This window comes from Pelobates fuscus, chromosome 3 (genome assembly GCF_036172605.1).
Source record: "Pelobates fuscus isolate aPelFus1 chromosome 3, aPelFus1.pri, whole genome shotgun sequence".
Taxonomy (NCBI): domain Eukaryota; kingdom Metazoa; phylum Chordata; class Amphibia; order Anura; family Pelobatidae; genus Pelobates; species Pelobates fuscus.
In genome coordinates this window covers 243341489-243353812 of record NC_086319.1, presented here as the reverse complement: position 1 = coordinate 243353812, position 12324 = coordinate 243341489, and the positions used below count along the sequence as shown (strand labels likewise).

Genomic DNA, 12324 nt, shown 5'->3' with positions numbered 1-12324 from the left:
ATAGAAACTGCAATATTTACATTGCAGTGTTAAGATTGCCTCTAGTCCCTGTCTACCTGCCCTTCCATGGAGTTTGACTGGAGTGAAACAACTCTGGACATCCTCACATTTTGCATGGGAACGTCCAGCGTGTTGACAAATCCATTAATTCAATGTTTCCAATGGAAAAAGCCTAAGGCTTGCGTTTGCCGTGCATGCGCATTAGGTCTCTGGATCACGCTGACAGGTCCCTCAGCGCGGGAATACCACAAGTGAAAAAAGACCATTGATCTCAGCCATGATGGTGGAACCAGGCAGAGCAAGCCACAGGAGACCGGCACCGCATGAGAGAAAAGGTTACACACCTGAAATGAAACAGGCACGATGCATCCTGGGGAAACTGAGTCATTATTTTTAATGGATTTTCATTTGTAAACCGAAAATTATGTTAACCGAGGCGTTTGTAAACCCAGGTACCACTGTACAAGCTTCAAGATCACTTTCTTAAAATTCAACATGAAATCAAGAAACGGACTTCAAGAGTTAGTCACAAAACTAGGTATTACCCATACAATTGGACATTTATGCAAAGAGACATAGTTCAGCTTAAAATTTTATGTTTTCTTGTCAATTCACACCCAGTTAATAATTCTGTGTTAGTTGAACTATACTGCATCCCATGCAGGTAAATTAACCAAAATTTCTAGTGTCACCAGAGTAGTTGTGAGGATATTTCCAGTAATTTGTGGATGCCATGACTGTGTATCCAGCTATTCCTTGACACTGTATTTCTATTTATGTGTTTAAAAAAAAAAAAAAAAAAATTTCACCAGTACAATATATAGATAAAATTTATTTTTGAAGAGCAACAACATATTTGACATAACAGTGGCAGGCTTTTAAAAGAAAGTTACATCATTTTGGCAGGTCCCAAATTAGTTTGTCATATGGGTAAAGTGAAATAAATTGTTCTTGCTTACAGAGCCCCAAAAGCACCTGCTATTTACTCAAGCACAGTAAGAAGCATGGGCAATAGGTTTTATTTCATGCAAAGCAATATATCTGAGCACAAGTTTGGCATATTGGTAATAAAGCAATGCAAGAGCTTGTCTACCAGATCACTTCTACAGTAAAAGAAAACACACTGAGCAACATGTACATTCTGCTTAAAGGGGCACTTCAGGAGCCAAATTATCTTTAATGCATTTGGTCTCAATAGTATACCCCCTTAGCAACACAACTCCATTCTGACATACTTCCTTCCTTAACACAGGTAAGCCACTGAAAGCACTGGGCATCGAGCTGCAGGAAAACCAGAACAAGGAGAGGACAGATATGCAGTACATATATTAAAGGACCACTAGTGCCAGGAAAGCATACTCGTTTTCCTGGCACTAGAGTGCCCTGAGGGTGCCCCCACCCGCAGGGACCCACTCCCGCCCGGCTCTGGAAAGGGGTAAAAACTTACCTTTTTCCAGCGCTGGGCGGGGAGCTCTCCTCCTCCTCTCCGAGTCGGCAGAATGCGCACGCGCGGCAAGAGCTGCGCGCGCATTCAGCCGGTCACATAGGAAAGCATTCATAATGCTTTCCTATGGACGCTTGCGTGCTCTCACTGTGATTTTCACAGTGAGAATCACGCAAGCGCCTCTAGCGGCTGTCAATGAGACAGCCACGAGAGGATTAGGGGGAAGGCTTAACTAATTGATAAACATAGCAGTTTCTCTGAAACTGCTATGTTTATAAAACAATTAGTTAACCCTAGCTGGACCTGGCACCCAGACCACTTCATTAAGCTGAAGTGGTCTGGGTGCCTAGAGTGGTCCTTTAAAACACATCTGTCTGCCACTGTGTTTCCTTTCTGTGCAAGTCTACTAAAAGGTGCTTTCACAACCCCAGTCTTGGATGTGCACACAAAGCTAGGAAATCAAAATTTAAAGACATGCAGGGAAGGATTTATACTTAACCAGCATTTCTATTGCAATGACACTGAAATTCTAGTTATGCCTCCTGTTTTTACATCTCTTCTGCCCATCCCCCACCAGTTACACGTGAAGAGGAAAGCCCGCACATGAGCTTCCAAGGGAAGAGATTGTCTGTGTTGCATGTGTGCGTGAAGTCTGTTATACTTTGTTACTGGCATATCCGTATTCATTGCTATGCTAGTAACTGCAAACTGATGTTGCATTTGCCTGCGCAGAGATAGCTCTAATAAAGGGCACTTTTGTTGTGACTGCACAAGGCCCTTATAAAAAAAATAAAAAAAAAAAATTATATATATATATATATATATATATATATATATATATATATATATATATATATATATATATATATAACTGAACAAGGACATTTCTAATACTAGGACAGATAGCATTTAATAAAAAAAAAAAAAAAAAAAAAGATTTCCAAATGGTATATGTACAGAATATTGGTAAACAGCCTGAAAGTTCACAGATTATCAGTATTGGCCCTCAAAAAAATAAAAAACAGTATCGGTCAATCCCTAGTGTCTTCTTACTACCTCAAAAAGGACACGATAGTCACCAAAAAACACTAACTTGATGAAGCAGTTTAAGTGTATAGATCATACCCCTGCAATCGCTGCTCAATTCTCTGCCATTTAGGAGTTAAATCAGTTTTTTGAAGCCCTAGGCACACTTTCCTGCATGTGACTTGTACGGTCCTCCTAAAGTCATCTGAGGTCTACACTTCCTTTCTGTGTATACTAGACCCTGTTGGAGCTTCCTGTATGTAATTAAAGTTCAATCTACAGAGCAGGACTTAAAAAGCTTTTAAAGTAAGTTACATCTGATTGACAATCAAAATAGCTTTTTACTGCAAACAGGGGATCCTAAAACTATTCCCAATGCTATAGTGTCCCTTTAATGGGAAATACAATTGTTTTCAAAACAGGAGCAGGAAGTGTAATTAACCAGCTATTGCGCTTTAAAAATAAATACAGAATTGACGAGATTTTTCAACAGAAGTGGTAGTTTTGAGTGATTAAAAAGGGACACTGTAGTCACCAGAACAACTACAGCTTATTGAATTTGTTCTGGTGAGTAGAATCATTACCTTCAGGGTTTTTGCTATAAAAACTGTCTTTTCAGAGAAAATGCAGTGTTTACATTAGAGCCTAGTGATCAGATAGCTGTTCGAGATCCTTTCTGGGTCATGGCTGCCTAAAATGCATCCAAACATTCAGTGTCTCCTCCCTTGCATGCAGACAATGAACTTTCCTCATAGAGATTCATTGATTCAATTAATCTCCATGAGGAGATGCTGATTGGCCAAGGCTTTGTTTGAATTGTGCTAGCTCTGCCCCTGATCTGCCTCCTTGACAGTCTCAGCCAATCCTATTGGGAAGCATTGTGATTGGATCACGCTACCACTTCTGATGATGTCAGCAGGCAGTGGGCAGGTCTAAAGGAAACAGGGACAGACTACGCAGCTCCAGACTTGAATACAAGTAAGATTTCTATATTTAGGGAGGCATGAGGGGACCCGGGGGGCTAGATGGTGGTTTTAACACTATAGGGTCAGGAATACATGTTTGTGTTCCTGACCCTATAGTGCTCCTTTAACCAAAAAATTAGGACCATTTAACATCTCAAAATAGCATGAACCTATGATCATAACAGGCCTCTTTATCCCTTAAAGTTGAACTTCAGGCTTGAAACAACCCATTTATTGAAAATGGATATATGCATTAAAAATATAAAACAAAAGCTATTTGCATTTAAAAATGTATTTTCAATAATGTTATAGCAGTCAGCACTGTAAAAAAAAAAAAAAATTATGTGATAGGCTTCTAGATTATAATTTTTCAATGGAGTGACTCATTGTGCAGAGCAGGACTTTCTGCACTTCTGTATTTTTATTTTTTACACTCAGGACAGTTATTAGTTGAACAATAAGTCACAAAAAACTTTGCTAACCTTACTGAAGACATGAATTGTTATTTGAGAAATACTGGAGTTTAGGAAAGATGGGTATGAGAAGGAAAACATTTCTCCCACACTACAAAAAATTATGCAAAAATTACAGCAAATGTGAAAAAGTCAAAAGCTATAACATACACTAATGTGTTGGTGCCTAGTTTGCTTCTTTAATGAAAGCATTTCACACCGTGCAAAAAGCTAAAGGTAAGATGCACTCTTATTAGAAATTTGTGGGTTGGGGGAATATATATCCTGTACTATCAGTAAGTTATACTTCACCTTATGTGTATAAATTATGTAGTGCAAATGTGTGCAGTAGGATAGAGGTGGTGTTCTGTGGGCAGAGAGGGGAGCAGTGTTTTTTTTTTTATTTGCAATTTATAAAGGTTTTAACAGTGTGTACACATTTTTCAGTTGAATAGGGTACATTATGAACAAATGTAAGTTTGAACATACATCTGGATACAATACAGTGCATTTCAGTCAATTACATTTGTACAGTTTGCATGAGGAGACAGTACCTTATTCTCTCAAGGCCTTGTTTCTTGGCCGTCTGACCTCAAGTGGGCTTAACACATACGTTAACCTCTGATCTTTTAACTTTAACTATTTCAAGGTGTATTGTTGTTGTGATAGGTTAATGGTCTTCTGTCCCATTTCTTGTTGTACTTGGACCGCAAATTGTACCTATGTGGTTGGCAGTGTTTTTTTTTTTTTCAAGAATATATATATATATACACACACACACACACACACACACACACACACACACACACACACACACACACACACACACACACATTCCTGACCCATTAAAACAACATCTAGCCCCCCTACTCATCCCCATATAATAAAATCTTACCTTTACTCCAGTCTGCTGCTGCTGGCTCTGCCCCTGATCTGCCTGCTTAGCTGACACCATCCGAAGTGTTTTTATCAGACAATCACATTGCTTTCCCATAGGAAAGCATTGGATTGGGTGAGCATGTCAAGAAGGTCAGCGGCAGAGCCAGCACATGCCAAACACAGCCCTGGCCAATCAGCATCTCCTCATAGAGATGGACTGTATCAATTAATCTATGAGGAAAGTTCAGAATCTCCATGCAGTGGGTGGAGACACCAGGGGGGGGGGGGGGGGGGGCAATATTACGAAAAATGTAACAGTGTTGTATCTAGGAAGATTCCTTGCATGCAGTTTGCTGTGTTTATTATATGTAAGAATTCTTATTGATTTCTGGAATAAATGTTTACATTTTACTTCTAATCCCTGCTCATTATTTCTCACCATATGACCATTGGGGGAGAACACAGAAGCTGAGGAATTACACCTTTACATCCTACCTATGCCTATTTACTTGAACCAGTTTTCTATACAGGCTCATAAAAATGTGAGTAGGATGCAACTATTATATTCATATTTTAGTCACAGTGTGGACACTATACAGGCTATATTGCCCTATGTGAGCCATTTTGTCTTATAGAAATCCGCGCATAAGACTTCACTATAGGAAAGCATTGAAAATGCTTTCCTATAGGGAATTTAGCGATGTTGGAGGTCCTCACATAGCGTGCTATAAATCCAGAAGTGCCCTCTAGTGCAGGAGATAACCCTGCAAGGTAAATATTGCAGTTTATGAAAACTGCAATATTTACAGTTGCAGGGTTAAGGGTAATGGGAGTTGGCACCCAGACCACTCCAATGGGCAGAAGTGGTCTGGGTGCCTGGAGTGTCCCTTTAAATTAAAGAAACACAAACATGTATTCCTATCCCTATAGTGTTAAAACCGTCTATATCTATCTCTATCTCCCTCCCCCCTCCCCCCCCCCCCGCCCTCCTAAATACTGTAACATCTTATTTCGATTCAAGTCTCCTGCCCCGATCTGCCTGCTTGGTTTCTCTGAGCCAATCACAATGCTTTCCCATAGGATTGGCTGAGTTTGCCAAGGAGGCGGATCAGGGGCAAAGCCAGCACAAGCCAAACAGCATCTCCTCAGAGATGCATTATATAAATGCATCTCTATTAGGAACATTCAGTGTCTGCATGCAGAGGGTGGAGACGCTGAATGGAAGTGCTGCCCAGGAAGCACTTCTAGTAGCCATGTGAGGAGAGACCAGTCGAGGAATCCCTAGGCGGAAATGTAAACACTGCATTTTCTCTGAAAAGACGATGTACTGCAAAAAGCCTGAAGGGAATGGTTGTACTCACCAGAACAAATACAATAAACAGCAGTTCTGGTGACTGGTGTCCCTTTAAGTTGCTATTTTTGTCCTTCACTTTGGCTTTATGCTTTTCTACAATATATCTATTGTTCCCTTTTGCAATGTTTCTCCATTGGATTCCCACTCCCAAGCACCCATTATCTTGCAGACCACATAAGGAAAAAATAAATAATTCTCTTTTGTAGGCAATAAATACATCTGTAGACGTCTTAAAGGACCTAGGTTCCTCTAGTTTTAACCCTGCAATCGACGCTGGACGTCCATAGGAAAGCATTGAGTAACGCTTTACTATGGTCGGTTTATCGGTTTAATTGCCGCGTATGCGGATCTGACATCGGCAGGGGGTGGAGAGTTCCCAGCACAGAGGGAGCCCGGTGCTGGAGAAAGGTAACGGCTGAAGGGGTTTAACCCCTTCACGACGGGTGACGGACGAGGTCCGTCATCCTGGGGATGCCCTTAACGATGGGTGACGGACCTCGTCCGTCACGCGGTAAAATTAACCCCAGATCGCCGCAATCGCGGCGATCGTGGGGTTAATGGTGCTCCGGTCTGCCTCTGCATTAGAGGCAGACCGGGAGCACCGGATCGGGCTGTCCCAGCTCATGTGCCCGCTCTGACAGCATGTCAGAGCGGGCACATGTGCTCTGTATACTCACCTCCGTCTCCCTGCACTTCCGGGTTCACTGTGAAGTGCAGGGAGCCGGATCAGTGCTGATCCTGCCCCCTGGTGTAAAAAAAAAAAAGTAAAATTAAAATCCCCCCCCCCTTTACCCATTTTAATAAAAAATTAACCCCTTCCCTGCCAATTGATCACTGACTACAGTGATCAATTGGCAGGGATTACATTTTAATATGATCTGATTTTTTTTTTAACCCCTGAGGGTTAATTCTTTTTTTTTTTAACCCTCAGGGGTTAAATTTATTTTATTAATTAATTTAAATATTTTAAAATTATAAATTTAGCTAGCTGGGGAGGGTGGAAGTTAGTGGGGAATTGGGGGATTTAGTGTTAGGCTAACTAGGGGTTAACGTTAAAAAAGTTTTAAAATAAGCTTTAAAAAGTTAAAAAATTAAGTAAAAAAAAAAGTTTTAATAACGTTTAAGTAAAAAATAAAAAAAAATAAACCCTTTACCCAGTCCAAATAAAAATTAACCCCTTGCCTGCCAGTCTATCACTGCCTACAGTGATCAAAATACAGATCACAGTATTATACTGTGATCTAATTTTTTTTTTAACCCCTGACGATTAACTTTTATTTATTTTTTAACCCTCAGGGGTTAAATTAATTTAATTAACTAATTTAAATATTGTATAATTAAATATTTTGCTAGCTGGGGTGGGTGGGAGTTATGGGAAAATGGGGAATTTACTGTTAGTGCTGCTTACTGCTAGTTAGGGGTTAACGGTAAAAGAAAAAGCTTAGAAAAATGTTAAATCTGTAAAAAAAAGTTTTACGAAAGTTTAGGAAACTTTTAAAAAATGAATAAGCAAAACAAAAGTTTAAAAAATAGTTTTAAAAAGTAAAAAAATACATTTAATAACGCTCATTACCACTACACCTGGTACAAGCTAGCGGAAAAATGATCCCACGCTAAGGTTCAAAATATGCCTTTTGAAATACCCTGGGATGTCTTCTTTAAGAAATGGTATGGCTTTATGGAGTATTTGGATTATATAGCCTGGTAAAATACTCTAAAATGGGACATGGGCACAGCATAAAAATGTAAAGTTTGAAAAAAAATGGAATGGCTGTGTCCCAGATGTGCCCCTCCGATGTCCACATATACCTGGCAAAGGTACATACGGGGGTATTTTTGTACTCAGCCGACATAGCTGAGCAACATATAAAGTATTATAGAGTGGTGGTACACATAAGGTTTGCAAAATATACTGTGCAAACTCACTTTGTGTGTCAAAAAGGCAGAAAACACGCTTATTACCACTACACCTGGTACAAGCTAGCGGAAAAAATATCCCACGCTAAGGTTCAAAATATGCCTTTTGAAATACCCTGGGGTGTCTACTTTAAGAAATGGTAGGCCTTTGTGGGGTAGTTTGAATTTAAAACTTACGAAGATGCTTGGAAATTGCACATAGGTCCAGCGTCAAAATTCAAAGTTCTGTAAAAACTGATATGGCTTGGTCTCCAATATGCCACTGTAGCTTCACAAAATAGTGCCAAAGACATTCATTGGGGATGTCTTTTTACTCAGAAGACTTAGCTGAGCATAATTTGAAGGTTTTGAACTTAGTGGCACATATGAAATATACAAAATGCCCAGCAAAAATGCAATCCGTATGTCAAAAAATGCACAAAATTATTTTTTACCACATACTTTGGCATATATTGGTGAATAAATGGGGGCATGCTAAGGCACAATATGCACCTTATGATATACCCTGGAGTGTCTACTTTTACAAATGGTAGGCCTTTGTGGTTTTTTTTTTTGAACAGTCAAACTGTTATAATACCCCAAATGGAAGCATAGGCTCATTAAATCCGTCTCTCAAAATTCAACTGTGAATACTGAAAAGGACAGGTCTCCTGTATGGCACTGTAGCTTCACGAAATAGTGCCATAGACATACAATGGGGGTGTCCTTTTACTCAGAAGACTTAGCTGAGCATAATTTGGGGGGTTTGAACTTAGTGGCACATATGAAATATACAAAATGCCCAGCAAAAATGCAATCCGTATGTAAAAAATGCACAAAATTATTTTTTACCACATACTTTGGCATGTAATGGTAAAAAAATGGGGGCATGTTAAGGCACAATATGCACCTTATGAGATACCCTGGAGTGTCTACTTTTACAAATGGTAGGCCTTTGTGGGGGTTTTTGAACAGTCAAACTGTTATAATACCCCAAATGGAAGCATAGGCTCATTAAATCCGTCTCTCAAAATTCTACTGTGAATACTGAAAAGGACAGGTCTCCTGTATGGCACTGTAGCTTCACGAAATAGTGCCATAGACATACAATGGGGGTGTCCTTTTACTCAGAAGACTTAGCTGAGCATAATTTGGGGGGTTTGAACTTAGTGGCACATATGAAATATACAAAATGCCCAGCAAAAATGCAATCCGTATGTAAAAAATGCACACAATTATTTTTTACCACATACTTTGGCATGTAATGGTAAAAAAATGGGGGCATGTTAAGGCACAATATGCACCTTATGAGATACCCTGGAGTGTCTACTTTTACAAATGGTAGGCCTTTGTGGGGGTTTTTGAACAGTCAAACTGTTATAATACCCCAAATGGAAGCATAGGCTCATTATATCCGTCTCTCAAAATTCTACTGTGAATACTGAAAAGGACAGGTCTCCTATATGGCACTGTAGCTTCACGAAATAGTGCCAAAGACATACAATGGGGGTACCGTTGTACTCAGCAGAAGTAACTGAACACATAATAAAACTTTGTACAGGAATAGCACACACCAACTTTACAAAATACACATGAGAAGTTCTTTGTTATACGTTTGTGTGCGAAAACCCCCCAAAAACACAATTTTACTCCAATATTTAGCAGAGGTTGGCGGTAAAATGGCTACGTAGAAAGTGTCAAAACAAACTTAGGTAAATAGCCTGTGATGTCTACTTTATATAAATATATACTTTTGTGTGGCAATTTTGTTTTATTTTATGGCTATTAGGCTTACAAGACAAACATACCAAATTCTAAAATCGCTCCATATTAAAATTTTATTTTACTCCTTGTGCTTTGTGACCTGTAACTACCAAAAAAAACTTAAAATCCCAGACACATTATATATTCTGTAAATCAGAACAAATAAATGAATTTATTTTTAATTACTTTCCTTAACCTGCACTAATTATGCACACATTATGATTGCAAAAACTGTAAAAAAAAACAATATTTTTCATTTTTTTTGCATTTTTCTGTATTTTTTTTATAATAAGTAAGCATTTATATATTTATATGTTATATCAAATTAAAGCCCTTTATGTCCTTTAAAAAACAGTATATAATATGTGTCGGTGCAATAAATGAGAGATGCAAATTGCAGTTGAACGCAAACAGCAAGAAAATGCAAAAATTGCTTGTGTCATTAAGCGTAAGTCAAGCTTCTGAAGCTCTGTCCTTAAGGGGTTAAACGCCTTCAGGCCAGCAGGAGGGAGGCCCTGAGGGTGTGGGGGGTGTATCCAACGACCCTATAGTGCCAAGAAAACAAGTGTTTTCCTGGCACTATAGTGCTCCTTTAAGTAATAAAATAGTGTATTAAACAAAATGTTACATAAATATGCTTGAATGTGTTACAGAGCTAGAAAGGCATTTCTATGATTAACATGGACAAAAAAATTTAAAAGAAATTCACATAAAAATTACAAGTGATTCAAAATAAATGTGATTCTAGATTTAGAATAGCAGTAACCAATTTAGGAGACGGTATAATTCAACCAGAACACACAAAAAAGGTGTCAGAGGATAAGGAAGTTATATAAATCAGGTCTTGTTCTCTCTAAAAGGTAGCAACAACAAAAAAAGTGTGCAAAAGATAATTTAATTTTAACAAGACCTTTCTATTTTAGCATTGTGTCCTCGTCAAATGTGATCCATTAAATGGAACTCTACAGGTTCTGCAACCCATATTAACAAATATGTAGGTACCAAGCCGCTACCAAGCTATGCCCACACAGGTGTAAGAGATATATAGCTAGATATAATACACATTTGTAGGGCAGTGCGGAGTGTGTTGTCGCTGTATAAGCAGTAGCGGTGTCCAGCCATTCCCCGGTTATTCTAGCCCGGTCTCTCCATGCACCGAGTATTGGCCGGGTGATACACCCGCTATCTTGCTATTGCTCAGCCCTGGATCCCTCCAGCCCCGGCCCAGTGCTGCCGAGCCGGCCCGCGGGCCTGTATGGAGCACAATGGGTGGCGGCAGCCGGACAGGGAGTGTCTCGGGGTCTGTAGGCCGCGATCGGGCGGAGGTTCGAGAAGGCTGTGGGGGGGGGGGGGGGAGGGGGTTAGTGTTCTCACCGTGAGGCCGGTGCCCAGCACGATCACGTCGTATTCCTCATTCATGGTGAGCAGGCAGCGGGTAACTCGGGAGTCAACGTGAAAGAGACGGAGAGTCGGGAGCGCGCTCGGGTGCTGCGCGTGTGGCGGAAGCGCTGACAGGGAGTAGATGAGAGAGGGGGCGCGCGCACTGACAGCCACCCGCTAACACGAGCGCGCCTGTGCAGCCAGCCAATCACGGCCGAGGATTTAGACAGCGGAGACTGAGGGAGGCGGGTGAACGAGTGACACATCCGGGTTACGTCAGCGATCCTACCGCGACCGCTGGTTGGAAGGCTGATAATGAGGGAGTTAACTGGCTCGTGCAGGTCACGTGAGCCTTCTAGCGTGAAATTAGCGACAGAGTAGGCGGTGCTTCTGCTGATCTACAGTGTTATAGAAAAAAGGCGATTGGTGGACAGCAGATGGGCGTGGCTAGCCCGGACACGCCCACTGCGGGAGCTCAGTGTCAGTAAGGGTGGGGGAGCAGTGCTGGGTGGATGACTTGTTTCCAGTGATGTTGGCATGCAACAGTCAGAGCTCAGAGGAAATATTAATAAATATTATTATACCTCAGTTTACATAATACAGAGGATGAAAAATGTCCTCTAACCCCCTCCCTGAGCAATGTACTCTGCCCTGCTAATAAAGATTATTAGATTTATTAAACCATGATGTAATATCATATCTGTTCCTCTGCAAGGCCAGCCGCCATTTACTCTTATCAACATTCACATACCGGCATCTAATATTACATCTGCAAATGAGAATGCTAATAAAATGGAGCCTATGATGATAACTGCGCTGTGACTTCCTCTTACATCACATTAAATTAATCTGGTTGGAGACAAAGCTTAAAGCGGCACTGTCATGCCGGACTTTCCTTTCCCGTCGGTTCCTCTTCTCTCCCTCTCTCAGGATCTGTTCTTCTTTTATCCTATCTGCTCTAGTTTTTTTTAAAGGAGCACTATAGGGTCAGGAACACAAACATGTATTCCTGACCCTATAGGGTAAAACCACCATCTAGCCACACTGGTCCCATTATGCCTCCTTAAATAGAGTAAAATATTACTTGTATTCAAGTCTGCAGCTGCTTACTTTGTCCCTGTTTCCTTTAGACCTGCCTGCTGACATCAGCAGAAGTGGTAGCCT

The 12324-nt window shown here is 40.4% G+C and overlaps 1 protein-coding gene across 1 annotated transcript in view; it reads right to left on the bottom strand.

The window, feature by feature from the left end:
- Window positions 1-11358, bottom strand: part of GDI2 (GDP dissociation inhibitor 2) — a 38061-nt gene extending 26703 nt beyond the window's left edge. The window contains exon 1 of the mRNA XM_063448289.1: window positions 11155-11358. Coding sequence (XP_063304359.1) covers window positions 11155-11199 — 45 coding nt within the window. The 5' untranslated portion in view covers window positions 11200-11358. The remainder of the gene's footprint in view (window positions 1-11154) is intronic.
- Window positions 11359-12324: the final 966 nt, after the last annotated feature.